Genomic DNA, 19064 nt, shown 5'->3' with positions numbered 1-19064 from the left:
GAGAGAGAAAGAGAGACAGAGCTCTGGCTGGAGGTTATTGCATGGGGAAGCTGAAAGTGGGTTTCTAATGTAACTAGACTGAGGAGTGTCTAGCTTTCTCTGGTTTGTCCAGTTATAGGCAGAGGCAAAAATTAGGGAAGCTCGTTGTCATTGCCCGAGTCTTGACCATTTTGGACTTACTGCTGCTGAGCCTGTGGTTTGGCTTCCCAGGCTGGTTACAGGGGCTGTGAGTCAGAGTTCTGTGCTCATACGTGGTCTCGCCATTGTCTCTGTATACTCAGTTTCCCAAAAGGTACTGTTCAGGATACAGTGATTAAACCAGTATAATTAAACCAATATTTATCCTGAAGAAACTTTCGGTAAAAGAGAACAAAAGAAATAAGACATATACACATATGACTACAATGTGATATAGAGTGTGTCATAAGCAGGGAATAAAGAAAGTCGTAATAGCTACAGAGAAAAGAAGACACCACATTTCTGAGTGTTACACTCTCAGAAATAGTGTCATCTCAGAGTTTGCACAGAAAGAAGGAAGGGGAACATATGCTGTAAAGTACATGTTTTATTAAGGAAGTAGCATTCTCATTTTATAGGGAAGGAGTACAAAGACCCAGGCCAGAGAGGCTGAATTATTTTCCTGACATCATTCATCAGATGACAGACCTGAGATTTGCACATGGCTCTGCTAAGCAACAAAGGCCACATTCTTTACACCAGAGGTTATCAAAGTTGTTTATCCATGTAAGTATCAAAATGTTAAGGGAGCAGGTGCAGTTTTAAAAATATAGTCAGTATTTTTATTTTTTCTTTCAAACAATAAAAAAAAAAAACTATTGTTTTTCATTATTCCAGCTATAGAAAGCAAAGCTCTACAGGGTCCTCTTGGCTGGTGGAGACACGTAGAAATTGCTGGATTTCAATGGAGGGCATTTCAAACTATCTAGGTGTCTCTATGAGACTTTAACACTCACCAAACGGGGAAATAGTTTTAAATAGTTCAACATCACTGCCATGACCTTCTGAGGTTCATGTTCTAGCCATAAGATAATAGTCCATCTAGTAATAAGTAAGGCACACTTTTTCATTTTTTATTCATTTCTTCATAGGATCATTGAGAATTCTCAGGAAGAAGGCAACTAGATATTCTGATTTGCTTGGCATTCATGGGGAAAACACAATTGTGGTGGATATAAAAGAGCCAGTTATTGGACTGGAAGTTATATGTTTGTGTGCCAAGGCTTGGACTTACTTTGCCGTGGGATTTTGTTTGAGGTAGTCCACCATTCATCCTGATTTCTCTCCTGAGAGCAGTGTGGAATGAACGAATAGTTGAAACTAGGTCCTGTGCACAAACTTCTTTCATAGATGGACCAGCAAGAAGGACGCGTTTCTTCCAAATCCCCGTATAAAGGGCAAGTCAGAAAAGTCACACTGAATTTTCCCTGCTTTAAAACTAACCGTTCTGTGGGTTAGAAAGATCGATATCGCTGTTCAGATACTTCTGAAAAATAAAATCCGTCTTAACGTTGTAGTGCGTTGAATCGGCAACACTAGCAAGGGTACAATTAAAGTAGAAATCTTTTCCTTTTGTCCTTCTACAGTTTGCTCATTGATCTCAAAAGAATTCTAGGAACTGGAAATTTCAAAATCATTGTACAAAATAAGTAAACCAAGAGTGTTATACAGAGAAAAAGGTCAGATTCAGCAGCTGCAGAAACCACTTCAAAACTTTGAAAACCATGAAACACCTGAGACAAATAAATCACCATACTTATATTTATTTTTAGTGTGTACACCTGAAATAAATCTTCTTCATTGGCATGAGAATGCTTTCATCCTTTTAAAGTGCTTTTGTCCTACCTTCAGGTTATAATCCGTTTTTAATTTCATTTTGAAAATGATAGAAACGTGGTATTGTTTCGTGGACTAAGCCAGCTGGATGGACCCAGGCAAAGCACTATCATATATAAGGTGGTGATGGCTGTGAAGTCATCCCTTTAATTACTCCCGCAAGAACTCTACTAAAATCATCCCAGAGACATCTCTGGGCTGCATTCTATAAGTACTTTACCATAAAAATAAATTACGTAAGTAACATTTCTTGATATCACATTATTAAAAAAAAATTTTTAACCCTTCTGCCTACACTTAATCCAAAGTCCTCATGTTTCATCTCAGCAGAAGCAGAGTACTGCTGTCTCTTGTGGCTTTGAAAAGAGCATTTCATACTCTGACATGTCCTGCCCAGGTTTCATGAGACTATTAAGCTCGAATGACCTGAGGCATCCATTGTGTGTCATAAATGAACTTCTCTCCTGTGCATTTGGAATGCCACTAGTCCTGTACCAGCCTTGGAAGAATTGAGAGAAGAATCACCTACATGATACTCTGAAATGTTGTAGGCTCTGCATCACCGAACACATGATGACAAAGCCTTATTTTCAACAATGGGTACGTTTATTGTTTTCAATCAGTTTATGGGACTAACAGAGATGCTTTTAGTCCACAGTGCATGTTCAGTCTTACTCCCTGGTTTGCAGTGTAGGAGTAGGATGGAAATAAGCATGCATAAGGCTGTTCTTCCCACCATCAGTCCTGGAGTTGTGTGAAGGTGTTGAAGGGAGAATATCTGTAACACAGGTATTTGGAAACAGGTCTGTGATGCCCAGTGGCTATCAATAGACTGGGTTGTTTTTACACTTGTCTTTCCTTTTTTTTCTTGTAGAGAACGGGCGTCTTGTTATGTTGTCCAGGCTGGTCTCCTGGCCTCAAGCAATCCTTCTGCCTCAGCTTTCAAAAGCACTGAGATTACAGCGGGAACCATGGTACCTGGTCTTGGCCAGGTTTCCCTTACAGATATCAAGTGGGGCAGACAATTGTAGGAGGATGTGCTCTGTGCAGAAATATGAGAATGACTGGGTCTGCTGCTCATGAAAAGGAGGATGGGACAGTGTGGATCAACATTTATGGTTGTATGAATACCATGAATAGGATAAACAAGGTGTTAGTCACTAAATTCTCATACTATAAGATGGTGGGGCTTCTTTTGAGCTTGAATGAGGCAAGAATTAAATAATAGGAACTAGGTATGGATTCAACTAACAGATAATTTACATACAGAATTTATTACCCAAGGAGCTGGGAAAATTCAATGGCTTCCAAAATATTTGTATGAATTTATAAACAACAAAGACATAAAAGCCTACAAAGAGAACCTGGGATTTAAATAAAAGAATTGAGACATTAGAGTAATTCTTACGTTCCAAAGCTATTTTAAATCTATTGTACTCCATGGAGGTATTGTGAGACCCCTTTATTTTAGTAAGAATGTTTTAAAATGGCAAGCTCGGCCAAGTGCGGTAGCTCACTCCTGTAACCCCAGAGCTTTGGGAGGCTGAGGCAGGTGGATCACTTGAGGTCAGGAGTTTGAGACCAGCCTGGATAACATGGTGAAACCCCATCTCTACTAAAAATACAAAAATTAGCTGGGCATGATGGCGGGCGCTTGTAATCCCAGCTATTGGAGAGGCGGAGACAGGAGAATCACTTGAACCCAGGCGGTGGAGGCTGCAGTAAACCAAGATCGCACGATTGTACTCCAGCCTGGAAAACAGAGCGAAACTCCGTCTTAAAAAAAAAAAAAAAAGTGAGTGAGACTCTGTCTCAATAATAAAACAAAATTTAAAAAGTGAAATAATAAAATAAAATGGCAAGCTCAGCCAAGAGCCCTTTGACTTTTTTCATGTCCTTCCTGCCAGAATCTCAGAGATTAGCTGAATCCCAGGCATCTTTTGCATTCTGTGCCTTTTTCTTTCATTCAAATCAATGACTGTCTTTAGCTATTTTGTTTGCTAAATATTCCTTGTTCATTTATTTTTTAGAGGAATGATTGGTCCATTTTTGTTACACATAGAGGTTGCTGAATTTCAAGTTGATTCCAGAAGCTAGAATAGAAGGGCTTGTCTGAAATCAAGCACCTGCATCAATTAAAAAAAGTCTCAAGAGAAGCCTTTCATCTGTCAGGAACTGTGGTCTCTCCATCTGAAAGGGGGCTGATGATAAAACTATTGATTCAGACTTCTAGGGTTATTGGAGATGTGACTAAGAAAAAAAGGAATGTAAACAATTTCATTCATTAACTCTGAATTTAAAAGACTGTAAAAAAGAGATAATTTGGGGTAGACTAGTTTAGTTGTTGAAAGTCAATAGCAATTATACAGAGTATTTACAGAGAGTATATTATAAAGAGCAGTTGGAGATATTTAACCCCCAAATGTGTTACAACAGACATTTGAATAAAGAACTTAATGTTTAAGTTTTTAATACTATTAAAGTGGGAATTCTTAATTATTATTATTATTTTTTTGAGATGGAGTTTAGCTGTTGTTGCCCAGACTGGAGTGCAGTGGCATGATCTTAGCTCAGTGCAACCTCTGCCTCCCGGGTTCAGGCGATTCTCCCGCCTCAGCCTCCTGAGTGGCTGGGATAACAGGCACTCAACACTAAGCCCAACTAATTTTTGTATTTTTAATACAGAGAGGATTTCACCATGTTCATCAGGTTGGTCTCAAACTCCTGACCTCAGGCGATCCACCTGCCTCAGCCTCCCAAAGTCCTGGGATTACAGGTGTGAGCCACCGCACCTGGACGGAATTCTTAATTACTTCAAATAGAAAACAATATTAAATATAAAAGTAATACATCCTGTTGGTGAAAAGGAAAACAACAACATACAAACACAGCAAAGAAGTACGTAAAGTAAAAAATGGAAGGTGATCATTCCTCATGGACCATGCCACAGATAGCAAAACTAATGCAAATTACCAGAGCCTTTATGCTCTAAAGGGAATGATATTTCTGTTAAGAAATAACCTATATGTAAGTCATATAAAGTAAGGTGGGGTAAAAAAAATGTAAACTAGCAATAAAGATCTCAAGTAGTTTAACAGGGACTATGATCATATTCAGTTGGGATGAGAGAGGTAAGGGGAGAGGTAAAGACAGATGTCAGTAGGAAATTACACTTTGGAATGATCCTAGAAGTATAACTGAATTTCCACAGGCACAGATGGAAAAGGGAAGGGCGCAGCTGGTGTGAGGAAGAGTATGTGAGAAGGTGAGGCAGGCACGAGCAATTGTTGAGCATGTGGGGAGCAAGTTATAAGGCTAGAATGACAGTTGGTCGTCATATCGTGGACAAATTTGAGTGGTCATTTCACTTACAGAAAATTCATGGGGTTGTCAGGCCAATGAAAGTTTTAAACAAGAGATGAAATATTTAGGCTTGTTCCCAAGTTAATTCTGGGGTTTGCTACTTGAGCGAACTGATGTGAGCTCAAATGGGATCAGGAGGTAAGGAGTTCATTTAAGAGAGAATTTCAAGCAGGCAGTATGTGAACTAAGTTGATAGCAAAGGTGGAATTGCGTTTGAGAATGACTACAGAGACACCTTCCAGAGAGGTTAAAATTGTCAAGTTGGAGAGGCAGAAAGGAGGATTCTGACAGAATTCATTATTCTGTGCAAGAGACTTACTCATTCCCATCTTGACGCCGAAGATGAAGCAATTGATTAAAGTATTCATGTGCTCTGCCTCCTCCTTTCCTTTATAACTCTCTATCCTGCCTACCCTCTAGGATCAGCTTAATCTTACTTTTCCCAGGAAGCCTTTCCCAAATCGTTCAGGGGACATTGACAACTCTCCTATTTGAACTTTGACTGCAATAAAAATTAGCCATGAGGCCCCTTTTGAGAGTTAAAGAAGTGATACCTCCTAGGAACAAAAAAGAAATCTGGAAACCTAAGTTACTCTGTCACATACATTTAGCACCGTTGGCATTTTCTACCTTGGGGCAAACACTTACCATGGCCGAAGAGTACGGTGTAATTAACCAGGTGACTTATTTGGTTGTGCTGCTTCCTTCTTTCTGTCTTTCATAGCTGTGAAATCTCATTCACTTGTTTGGCTTGTCTGTCCAATGCTCTTTTCTGCATCAATTTTTGTCTTTCTTTGGCTCTTTATTTTTTATTTTTATTATTATTGTTTTTTGAGACAGAGTCTCGCTCTGTTGCCCCAGCTGGAGTGCGGTGGCATGTTCTCAGCTCACTGCACCTCTGCCTCCTGGGTTCAAGCGATTCTTCTGCCTCAGCCTCCCGAGTAGCTGGGATTACAGGTGTACACCACTACGCCCAGCTAATTTTTATATTTTTAGTAGAGACAGGTTTCACCATGTTAGCCAAACTGGTCTCGAACTCCTGACATGTGATCCACCCACCTCAGCCTCCCAAAGTGCTGGGATTACAGGCGTGAGCCACCATGCCCGGCCCTTGGGCTCCTTCTCATTATTCAGCAACCACCCACTCTGATTTTTTTGAGACTGCTTTTCTTACACTTTTTTCTGCTATATAACTCTATCCACGTATTGTTCGACGGGTTTTCATATTGAATAAGGTGATAACGAATGCCTTTGGTTTCTCCACCCAGCACCCCTTCCAACTCCACCTCCCGTGTTATAAATCAAAGTTTTTGCCCCCAAATTCAGGTATGGAAATTAGAGAAGGAATTTCTCCTTGGGCTCGTATAAACTTGTCAGCATTAAATAATGAGATTCAGAAAATATGATTAAGTCTAGAATTTATTTGAGCACAAAGTTTGAGGCTGTCACCTCCTGGGTGACACAGACTCCAAAAGAATGGGGTTAGTGCATCCAAGTGTGGAGGTAAGGTTTCACTTATATAGGTAGAGACAGAAATGTAACAGAGTTGCAACATTTTTCATGCAAGACCAATTCTTAGATTATGTTACAGGAGTTTGATTGGTGATAGTTTACTACATTCCAAGGAAGACAGATTCGACATTTTAAAAGGAGGGGTAATGGACTCTTATTTATGGCATCTTTCAGCCTTTCCTAATCGTCTACAGTGCAAGAGTAACATACTGTAATCTGTAATCAGAGAAGCAGGAGTTGCAGCTGCATGCTATGTGACTCAGGCCATATAGTCACATTTTTCTCAAAGCTCACATAATTTAAAGTTCCAACAGCTTTAAGTCTGAATTATTTAATTTTACAAACTATAAAGCTCAAGCAGTAAGGACAGCCATTTTTGCTGTTCTGCGCTTTGAAGAATTAAGAGAGGACTCTGGGCCGAGAAGAAAAAGTGGGATCACCACAAGGAGCAGAGCGGAGGGCAGTAAGCATGCCCTAAAGGCGGGCTGCCTGTGAGACCCACTCATGTGACCCTCTTGGAGTTCCAGAAAGCATCCCACAGTACTTACCACACATTTCTTTGTTCATGACAATTTAATTTGGGATTCTGTCAACCCAAGTAATCCCAACAAATTCAATGAGCGTAGTTGTTTATCTGTTTGTTTATTTTCAGTAGAGGTTATATTCCTTGAGATGAATGAGAGAAATGCTTTATTAAAAATAAAAAAAAAGCAGAAACATCTATAAATTGGAAAAAAAATACCTCAACTTTATTTCTGCAAAATCACAAAAGGATAAAATTTCTAAGCTTCTAAGCTTTCAAATGAGTTATGTTATCGTGTGTGTGTGTGTGTGTGTGTGGTGTTTTTTTTTTTTTGGAGACAGAGTCTTGCTCTGTCACCCAGGCTGGAGTGCAGTTGCACGATCTTGGCTCACTGCAACCTCTGCCTCACGGGTTCAAGGGATTCTCCTGCCTCCTGCCTCAGCCTCCTGATTAGCTGGGACTACGGGCACCCGCCACCACACCTGATTAATTTTTTTGTATTTTTAGTAGAGATGGAATTCGCCATGTTGGCCAGGCTGGTCTCAAACTCCTGACCTCAGGCGATCCGTTTGCCTCAGCTTCCCAAAGTGCTGGGATTACAGGCATGAGCCACCATGCCTCGCTGACTTATTGTTTTTTGAATAAATAAATCTATATTTAAGATAAAATAGGACAGATTTACATGCAATAAGATTTTACTAGTTTCTATTTTTAGTCAATTATTCATGAAAATGGCAGGGTTTTTTTTTTTTTTTTTGAGACACAGTTTCGCTCTGTCGCCCGGGCTGGAGTGCAGTGGCCGGATCTCAGCTCACTGCAAGCTCTGCCTACCGGGTTTACGCCATTCTCCTGCCTCAGCCTCCCGAGTAGCTGGGACTACAGGCTCCCGCCACCTCGCCCAGCTAGTTTTTTTGTATTTTTTAGTAGAGACGAAGTTTCACCGTGTTAGCCAGGATGGTCTCGATCTCCTGACCTGGTGATCCGCCCGTCTCGGCCTCCCAAAGTGCTGGGATTACAGGCTTGAGCCACCGCGCCCGGCCGGTAGGTTTTTTTTTTTATATGAAAAGAGTAATTAATTCTGGGTTAAGATACTGACTGCAATCAACTGTAACGTGGGGAAAAATCGTATCAATTAGAAGCAGCTTTAATTGAATTATTACAGAAGAAAACAGTTTGTGTTGCAAATTTTAATCTCATTATTCTTATTTAACTTTCATTAGAGACTGACTCTACTGTCTCTGTTTTCACTGATGAATTCAGAAGTGTAAAGATTTTCTGCATTCGTAAGGCTTTCTGAAGTAAAAAGAATTACAGGCGGATTTAAATTATAAAAACTTGCCACCACCTAATTGCCCAAGAAATCCAAGAAGCATTTTAGTGATCATTTCTCCCATTTTCATAGCTAGCACTTAAAATGACAGTACATGCCATAATTTGAAAGTATGTGCACATAGAAAAAAGCCATTCAATCTGCCCATTTAGTCTCCCATTTATATCTCCAAATGCCTGTGCTTAATGGTGGTTGTAATGCAGAGTTGGAAAACTTCTTTTGAAATTTTGATTGATTCATTTCTTTTTCAGAATTACAGAGTACAAAACGTTTTAGCTTTACTTCATACAAATGTTTTGCCTACAGTCAAGGTGTCTCTCTGTAAAGCTATCAGCTTAATGAAATCAATAGTAATGATATTGTGGTAAAGTTCCAGCAAATATAGCTACAAGTTAATTTAATTAAACTCCCATAATTGTTTAGAACATTAGATAACTGGAAAGGTTTCAAGGCAGTGATTTTGTTTTCATCAATATGTGGGAGCCCTGTCTGGCAGCCCTCTTGAATAATTAGTAACTCTCTTCAAAGAAGATGTACCTGCATAATATGCTCCTTCTTTCATTCCGCCAAGTGTTCGGGCGGAGACTGTTTAACCTGAGCCTTGTTTGAAATACATCACAAGCTTGAAGTGACATCTAAACTATTCCAAAGGAAATGCTAATTATGAATTCCTGGGAAAAGAGCAGGGTGCTGAAGTTCAATAGTGCCTTTCATCTTGAGGGCTTACACATGGCAATGAACTTGAGTGTCACATCTACAAGCAAGAAGACAGCCTCTAAACAGCCACTGATTTCCTCTCACATTAAAGGAAGAAATTCCTCTAACAAGTAAGCTGAAGAATGTCTGCATTAGATAGAGCAGAAAGAATAAGAGGGATAAGAGTGTTTTAACCTGCACTACTATGTTGAGCTATTCTGTGTCACTATTTCTGACGCTGATAATATATTTTTTCACAAAAGTTACATACAAAGAAAAACATATCAAACATCTCAAGACTAAATCTTAAATTAACTTCCACTTTTGTTTTGAGGCTCTCAAAAAAAGCAAACATATGCCTTAAACAAAAATACACCAATCCCCTCTCCTCTTTTTAAAGTGAGCCTCCATTATGGACCAGGCACTTTATATATTAACAATGCAAAGATGAGTAAGGCAAGAATTTTTTCCTCCAGAAGTTCACATCTAGGGGAAAACAGATAGTTTTACTAGTTAATGAAATGTGGAGGGTTCTGAAATACAAGCATAAAAAAGTTTTGAATGAATTCAGCAGTACCTATTCTCAAAATTACTTTGCAAAATACAGTTGTTTAACTTTTACTTCTATCACACATAGTGAATCAGTTTGCATTAAAAAATTAAGTCTTGCAAAGAGTACTCAATTCAATTTTTAATCTTCTAAATAACTTCAAGAGGCAAATTTGTCGAGAAAAGATGAGAGCAAAGACATTTTCATTTTGTTAAAAGTGAATGCAATCTCATTTCCCCTTCTAAATATGATGTTTTCATAGCTTACATAGCCTTTGCTTATATGCACAAATATTTCCCCTGACATTTCTTCAAATCGAATCTCCTGTCTTGCAGGGGCCAACATGAACTCAGTTTTCTACAAGAAATCAAAGACAGAACTTATGTATAGGCATATCTGACTACTTATTGCTTGACAATTTATTGCATCTAATAAATATTTGCACTTAACTACAGCATCTTTGCCAGCTGAATTATAAAAGAAAAAGGGTCTGTATCTTCCTGGTACAATGATGAAGGAAGAAAGTTATGTTGAAGATGATGATGATGACAGTGTTGGCGGTGGCATTATAGTAAACGTTTAATTAGCATTGTTTCACTAATTATCACCCTTGATAAGATGTATACAATTTATGATTATCTCCATTTTACCGATGAGATAACCTAATCTTTGAGTGTTAACTCACCTGTTTAGATAGCTTTTAAGTAGTATAGTCAGGATTCAAACTCAGGTCTAACTGGCCTAATGCATGCTTTTAATAACCACAATTTGCATTGAAACTAAAATGTGCTGACAATTGGAAGCAAATACATTTGTATAAGGTCTTGTTTGATTTATTATTTTATTTTATTTATTTTTGAGACAGAGTCTCATTCTGTAGCCCAGGCTGGAGTGCAGTGGCAGGACCACAGCTCACTGCAGCCTTGACCTCCCAGGCTCAAGAGATCCTCTCACTTCAGCCTCCTGAGTAGCTGGGATCACAGGTGCTTGCCACCACACCCAGTTAATTTTTGTATTTTTTTTTTTTTTTTTTTGGTGGAGATGGAGTTTTGCCATGTTTCCCAAGCTGGTCTCAAACTCCTGAGCTCACGTCATCCTGCGTTGGCTTCCCAAAGTGCTGAGATTCCTGGCGTGAGCCACCAAGCCTGGCCTGACCTTGTTTAATTTAATAGCTTCATCTATTTGTCTCCAACAGGGAATTGGCTATTTGACCTAATGTGGAAACTTACCTCCCTCTGAATGCTGATGATTATTTCTAGACTTCAGTCATTTTGTAGCTAGGAGAAATCTTACAGATCACCTGCTTCGAACTTCTCAAGAGTAAAGAAAATAGCCTTCAGAAAAATCCTCGGTGACCCAAGGCATCCCAGCTCTCCTGTCCATTTCCATCATCTCATGTTCTCTTCTCCCATGCCCAGTTTCCTCACCCTCAGAAACAGGCTTATAAAAGTGAAACACACAACTCAATGGCATTTTAATGAATATATGCATGTGCATATATGTGTGTGTGTACACATATATGCACATATATATACATGCATTGTATACGTGCATGTATGTATATATATACAAACACACATACATATATGTATAGAATTCTTGAGGTACCTGAGTCTTTTGGTCTAAGACTAAATTGCCCAAATATTTTCATATTTATTGGAGTTGCTTTTTACTATTCCTCATACCTCTTACTGTCTAACTAACTTGCTCTATTTTTTTTTTTTTGCTTGTTTTTAGCATTTTTCTTCTCGTCCAATTGCTGTTCCCAATAGTGAGAAAACAGACCATCAAGCATGTTCAAGTCATGCTTAGTATAAAAATTAATAGACTCTGAATGAATGCTTGAGGAAACGTCAACAGATAAGATGGATGTGTTTTTTTATGTGGCCTTGGTGACTGTGACAACCAAAATGAGTGATTGAGACATGAATCTCAATCATTGAGGCTTGTTGAGAGCCAGCTTGAGGACAAGTTACGGATGCCTGTGTGGCTGTTTTTCCCAAAGAGGTTCTTAGGAGGTTTAGTATTTATACATTTTCCTTAAAAAAGAGAAGGCAACAGTGAGAGGAATGATTACATACCTGCGAGACTTTCATTAGTGCCCTGTAAGTTTACATTTTACATAAGATAAGGTGAACATTTGAAGAAAAAGGGAATGGAGGGAGCAGACATCCCAGGGAGGAGTGAAGGAATGACTAATCTCATTTTAGCTTTGTTCTGTACTGGGAAGATGAATCATTAATCAACATTATCAATGTGGAGTCTTTCAAAAGCGTCAGTTTCTGTTTAGCCCTTAGGGAAGCAAGCCTAATGGTAGGTAGTGAGGAAGGGATACAATGAGGTGTGTCCTACCCCCCATCCCATCATGGCCATGAACTTAGCTTCCAGGCTTTGCCTGGGGTCTTTAGCCAAGAGTGGGTCCCTTCAGTCATTTGAGGGCTAGAATTTTCTTTTTCTTTCTTAATTGATTTTAGTTTTTAGAAAGCAGGGTTCTGTTGTTTTGTATGTGTCTTTATTTTTTTTCATTTTTGTTGTTGTTTTGTTTTGTTTCCTTTTGTTTGTTTTTGCCTCATTCTAGGCTATGGCAAGGTTCATGGATAAACCATGTCTGAATTCTTAGCAAACTATCACAAGAACAGAAAACCAAACACCGCATGTTCTCTCTCATAGGTGGGAACTGAACAATGACATCACTTGGACTCGGGAAGGGGAACATCACACATCGGGCCTATCATGGGGAGGGGGGAGGGGGGAGGAATTGCATTGGGAGTTATACCTGATGTAAATGACGAGTTGATGGGTGCTGACGAGTTGATGGGTGCAGCACACCAACATGGCACAAGTATACATATATAACAAACCTGCACGTTATGCACATGTACCCTAGAACTTAAAGTATAATAATAAAAAAAAGATAAAAACAGCTGAATGCATGTACATGATCACATTTTCAGTCTAGAACACCAATCCTATTTTTACTTGGAGTTAAAATTTTTTTCTCTTGTGGAAATTATGACTCAGAAAAATGGAATATTTTGAAATACAACCACAGAAATCACTTTTACTTTCCAGCCTCCTATTCTCACTCCTTTGGGATCCAATGAACTGAGAGGGGATGAGACTGTACAAAGAAAATACTGCCACTCATAGCTACGTACCTTAATTCAGCGCCAACCAGAGGTGATTGTTGTCACATCTCTAGGTGCTGAGAAGAAAGTGGGAGTCAGAGAGGTTTCCATGTCCCTCTAATCCAGCCTGCTTTAAACCATTAAGCAGATAACGCAAGGGTTTAGAGGCTGATATGAGGCAGGACAAAGCAGCTTATTCTGCAGAACATTGTGACAGGTCAATCATGAGCAAATAGTAACAAAATAAAAAGTCATGAGAGTATATCTATTTTCATGTTTCTAAACTTAGAGATCTTTATTACATGAGAAGTGGGGTATTTGGTATTTGGTTATTGTTGGGGTCTTTTACAGGCCTGATAAAAGCATTTTTTTTTCTTTTCTTTTTTTTTTTTTTTGAGACAAAGTTTCACTCTGTCTCCCAGGCTGGAGTGCAGTAGTACGATCTTGGCTCACTGAAACCTCTGCCTCTGGGGTTCAGGCAATTCTCCTGCCTCAGCCTCCCAAATAGCTGGGATTACAGGCACCTGCCACCATGCCCAGCTAATTTTTGTATTTTTAGTAGAGACGGGGTTACACCATCCTGGCTGGCTGGTCTGGAACTCTTGACCACAGGTGATCTGCCCGCCTTGTTCTCCCAAAGTGCTGGGATTATAGGCATGAGCCACTGCACCCAGCCTCATGTTCTTTTTATACTTGAATGCTGAGCCAACTGAGAACCATAACCATAAAGACAGGCACATAGGGGTCACAGCGTCGCCCTGATTGCTGATAAAGGTATTATGGAAGAATGTTTGTGCACAAGTCACCATTAATCCTGAAACACAATCCTGAATAGACTTGCTCACCCGCTAGGGCAGGCATCTCTACATCAGCAGAGTTGGATGTGGGCTTCTCGCCAAGAGAAAAAGAATGGGCCCTGCAGGACAATTTCTCATTCCCAGCTCTTCTATCTGATAAATCAGCTCAGCTCCCCTGGAGTAAATTAGGGGACAGAGACAGGCAAGTGGATTAGGGTAATGGCGCTCCTTCCACATGGAAACAAACAAGAAGATGGAGAATAAGCATCCCCAGATATCATGGGTGTGCATGGATATTTGGTCTAATATTTGTTGTTCTATATATATATCAGGCTTTATATATGTTGTGTCATTTGCCCTTAAAATACTTTACCCCACCCTAGGCCCAATGCAATCCCATGAAGAATGCTATGAAGAAATTTTTACAAGTATTATTATCACCATTTTATGAATCAGAAAACTGAGTCTTAGAGAGGTTATTTAACCTACTCAAAGAACATAGATAATAATTAGAAGGTTTAAGAGTCAAATACAAACCTGTGTTTCATTAAAACCCATTCTTTCCACATCTCCAGTTATTTGTCATGGTAATACATCTATTGATAGTGTGATTACAACATAGTAATACATCCATTGATATCAAGCACATTAGATTTCTTAGTTGAAAACCAGTTCTAAAGTTGTGTTGATGGAAATTTGATAATTCATTATTATAAAGTTTAGACTGTGTTTTTTTAACTGTTTACGTTGAAATAATTTTAGGCTTACAGAAAAGAAGAAAAGATAACAGAATTCCCATACACCCTTTACTCAGCTTCCCTTAATGTTAACATCTTATATAACCATGGCATAATTATCAAAACAAGAAATTAACATTGGTACAACACTATTAGCTAAACTACATACTTTACTCAAATTTCGCCTGGGTTGTCAATATTGACTGAATTTTTTGAGGGTAGGAACTGTATTGTATGCATTTTCATATCCACAGTGCCCAGTCGAATATCCAATCTAGAGTTAGTGATAAGTGGTTGTGGAATGAGTAAATGGATGAATGGATTTTAAGTCCCATACTACCACTTGCGTATGTTTGTGTGTCTTCTGCATCTCCCAGGTTTAGAAGCACGTGAGGAAAGTCTGTGGCTATGATTTGAATGGATGCATGTTCTTCAAAACTAAATTCCACATTGACTTTGTGAAACACAGTCCTTTAGAATTATGAGCAATTTGTAAAAGTAAAAGAGAGTGTACTGACGAGATTGAAACAAAGATAAAGGGGAATCTAGTAAATGGGCAGAAGGCTGTGGTGTTACATTCATTTTATTGTATATATATGTGTGTGTGTGCATGTGTGTGTACATGCATGTGTATGTGTACTTATGTGCATATATGTGTGTGTACATGTGCATGTGTGGAGTGTATGTGCACATGCATGAGTGTATGTGTGTGAGAGTGTGTATGTGTGTGTATTTGTTTCACAACACACTTCAGTAAGTACCTGGGCAAGAGATGTAATAGTAGTTGGCAATCAGTCCTGGATTTCTAGGCAGGTTTTAGAAATTTACTGTAAAACAAAATCACGGAAATTCTCTTGCTTGAAGAAGCAATTCAAGCAGATGCTTTTAAGGCTCTACTTGCTTTTGCACTGATTTCAGTAGAGATAACATTAATGAAGCATGAATGTGCTACGACAATGGTTTCTAAAAACTTGTGAAATAAACACTCTTTCATCTTAACCTTTATAACCAAGGTACATGAAATCAGGAGAAAGGCAATATTCAAAGCACAAAATTCCTATTGGTAGCTTAATGGACCCTAAAATGTATGTTTTTCTTGCTGTTTCCTCCATCTCTTTTTAACAGAATTTAAACTATTAATGTGGCAAAAACTAGAAAGGCAAGAAGACGGCATTGTCCTTAGCTGGGCAAAACTGGAATACAAAATTTTTATGAGAGCTGATTTCTTTTTCAAAAAAGTTCAACTTCATAAAGGTTTTAATTGTGTTATTATTGTTGTTTAGATGGAAGACGTCATAGCACGTATGCAAGATGAAAAAAACGGAATTCCTATTCGTACGGTCAAAAGCTTTCTTTCCAAGATACCTAGCGTCTTCTCTGGTAAGTCTGCATGGAGCACAGCTCTGTTTTCTCCTGTACCTCTTAGATAACTTTAAAAAATGGATTCCAGCTGTTCACTATTGAAACGCTCTCTCTAATCCATTATTCAATAACTACTTATAAATGCCCGTGGCGTGTTAATCATGTGAAACACTTGAAATGATAGTAAAACACCAAAAATCATGACCCTGTTCTAGGTTAGTTTGTAAAGACAGAATGAACAAATGTGAAATAAAAAACAATATTAAAATAAATAAAGACATATAAAAGACAATGTTATGAAGGTTGTATATGGAAATTAGGAGGGTGAAAAAAATCAATGATTTCTTTTTCCTGACTGATGGGGAGTCAGGAAAGGGTTCCTACAGAGCAGTGGTGAGCTGTTTGAAAGATGAGGAAGAGCCGTATTCACTCAAGACCACTGTCACCACCAGCTGTGTTCACCCAACTCGACAGTGACCAAATTGTAGAGACCTTGAGTCAGGTTATGAGCGTCTGTGAAAGCTAGCCAAAAGAATCTAATTCTGATAAAAGAGAAAATACAGAGACATTTAAAATTTTTGGCAGAAGATATTGTGATGAAAGTGCTCGGGATAAACTGGCATTCAGTAAGGGCAACAGCACTGTGACAAGGGTAAGGCTCTCGCAGGAATAGTTTGGGTGCCCAGGTCCTGATATCCAGGGGCTAAAGGAATAGAGAAGAAAGAGCATGAGGGTTTAGTGAATAACTAGGCATGCAGAATAAAAGACATAGCCCAGTGGATTTCGTTTTTGTTGTTGTTGTTGTTGTTGTTAGTTTATTTTAAAATGGGGAGACTGAGAGATAAAAGAATCATTATCCAAAATGGGGAACCTCCACGGGTTTGATTGGCAATGACTAGAGAAACCCAAGACAAAAGGAAGAGTAATAAGCTAAGCATCTGTGCTCTGACTCCAGGAGGCAGTCAAAGTGCCCGTTTTGGGGCCTGGGATGTGCTGGGGAATGGCCTACCACAGCTTAGGGAAGAGGTGAGATCAGACAGCCCGAAGCCTCAGCAGCGAGGAGGGAGAAGACAGCAGCTGATGCTGAGTGTGGGTGGGAAAGGTGCTTCATGGGATTCCTGTACAAGGGTTGCAGGCTGCTTCCTCATGACCAGGATCAAGAGAAGATTCATGATCAGGAGGCCGTCAAGCCTGGAAAGAGGGCAGAGAGCAGGACAGGAATAACAGGGAAGCAGGCCTCCGCTTTGGGGTTTGAGAACTGTGTTGCTGTCAGAGAGAAGAGAGGGAGCTTGGAGCTGAGGAGAGCTACTGTGGAATGACATTTTGCTCTAACAAAATGTGTCCTCTTTTTTCCCTGTTACTCCCTCTCACGCCCACTTTGTTCTAGTTTCTTGCTCTTTCTTAATGATGCCTTGTACTTTTTACATCTGTGGCTTCACTCCATTTCTCCTCTTCTCACTGTCCCACTTACAGGCCATTCTGACTGTTAAATTCCACCCATTCTTCAGCAGTCAGTTCAGAGCTCTTTGGTGAAAACTGTCCTGAACCTTTTGTCTCTGTGCTCTCCAAGACCTTGATTTTTGCATCTCTTATATGCTTCACTCCGTCTTAGAGTTATTTAGCATATGTCTTATATCCCTAGCTAAACCTTAAGCTCCATTTGGTCAAGGATTCAGAGAGTTAACTCCACATCTAAACACACATATAAAAATGTTATTCATATATTTATTGATGAGCTAATGAAAGGGATGAACTTATCTTCTTTAGAATTCAGGCAGATAAATGCGCTACACTGCCATCCTGCACTGGGAATTGTGGTCAGTTCAACTGTGTGCGGCCTGCTTAGGGGCATTCAGGAATTATGAAAATACACAGGCCGAACAAAAAAGCTTTGTTCATCTGATTAAGCTTGGCTGCAATTTTGGGATATTTACTCTGTTGGAGTCTCAAATTTTTGATCGAGTTCTTCAGATAGCAAATATCTCAACAGCAAGCTGTTGGAAGATTTCTTGGTTGACAACATTAAGATTTTAATTGAAAAATAAGATTGGACATATAGATTGAGAATTAACCTGGGAATCTCTGATAATTGTTTTAATGTTCACTGCTGTAACATAACAGTGGTAGCTATTAAATAAAGAGAATATCGATGACATTTTTCACGTTAATGTAATTAGGTCTAAGTAATCATTTTACGTTCCCTGGAAACTTTGCAGGCGCGCTCTGTCTCATAGGTTCAATTCACTGCTTTGTCGTGGATTTAGTTGGTATATCTAGTATTATGTCTAGCACTTATCAGCTTCTTTAGATTCATATTCCCAAATTATAATGTACTCAAGCTCCACCCACTTTACTAGAAGTTTTCAGTCTTTTCTAGTAATATCCCTCCCCAGATATTTCTTATAATCTCTGGGGGTTGTTAATTCCTCTGTTCTTTTGTGGCCCTACTTGCAACCGACTGGCTGGCTTTCCCAGCTCTTTCAGCGTCTCCCTTCTCTCCCTGAGCATGTTTCATGGTCTGCTGCAGAGCTTCTAATGAAACAAGGAATCCACTGATTTTATTGCCCTAGTAGAACCAGAAACCAGTTGTGATGAAGGCCTGCCATATGTGGAAGGAGGGTAGTGCAGTTGTTGCAGACGGGAGTCAATCCTTGCTATGGACTGTTCCACAGGGAAGGAAGGATCTCAAATGTTGTAAATCTAACTTTCTCAGGTTACCAATTTGTGCTCCTTAAAGCCTCGTTACTTCCATGGACCGTTAGTATCAGAATCACTTGGAAACTTACAGGGAGAGAAGTGTTAAAGAATGCAAAATTACAGCCAGATAGTTCCAGTGTTCTATGCCACCGGAGAATGACTATAGTTAACAATAATATATTGTATAACTTCAAATAGCTGGGAGGACATTGAACCGTCCTGACAGAAAGAAATGATAAATATTTAAGATAATGGATATGTTAATTACTCAAAAAGGATAAATGTTTATCATTTCTCAAACACTTTTCATTGTTTATCACCATACATGATTTGTTTCTTGTTTTGTTTTGTTTTTTGAGACAGTCTTGCTCTGTCACCCAGGCTGGAGTGCAGAGGTGCAGACATGGCAACCTCACCCTCCTGAGCTCAAGCGATCCTCCTGCCTCAGCACTCCAAGTTAGCTGGGACCACAGACACATGCCACCATGCCTGGCTGATGTTTAATTTTTTTTTTT

The 19064-nt window shown here is 39.2% G+C and overlaps 1 protein-coding gene across 2 annotated transcripts in view; it reads left to right on the top strand.

Moving 5' to 3' along the window:
- RGS7 (regulator of G protein signaling 7) overlaps positions 1–19064 on the top strand; it is a 565601-nt gene that overhangs the window by 230089 nt on the left and 316448 nt on the right. For both annotated transcript variants that reach the window (XM_030936869.1, XM_030936868.1), the window contains exon 3: positions 15774–15870. In XM_030936869.1, the coding sequence (XP_030792729.1) occupies positions 15774–15870 (97 nt within the window). The remainder of the gene's footprint in view (positions 1–15773; positions 15871–19064) is intronic.

Source organism: Rhinopithecus roxellana, chromosome 8, assembly GCF_007565055.1.
Source record: "Rhinopithecus roxellana isolate Shanxi Qingling chromosome 8, ASM756505v1, whole genome shotgun sequence".
NCBI classification, from domain to species: domain Eukaryota; kingdom Metazoa; phylum Chordata; class Mammalia; order Primates; family Cercopithecidae; genus Rhinopithecus; species Rhinopithecus roxellana.
Note: the sequence above shows the minus strand (reverse complement) of the source record. Positions and strands in the feature narration are given on the sequence as shown.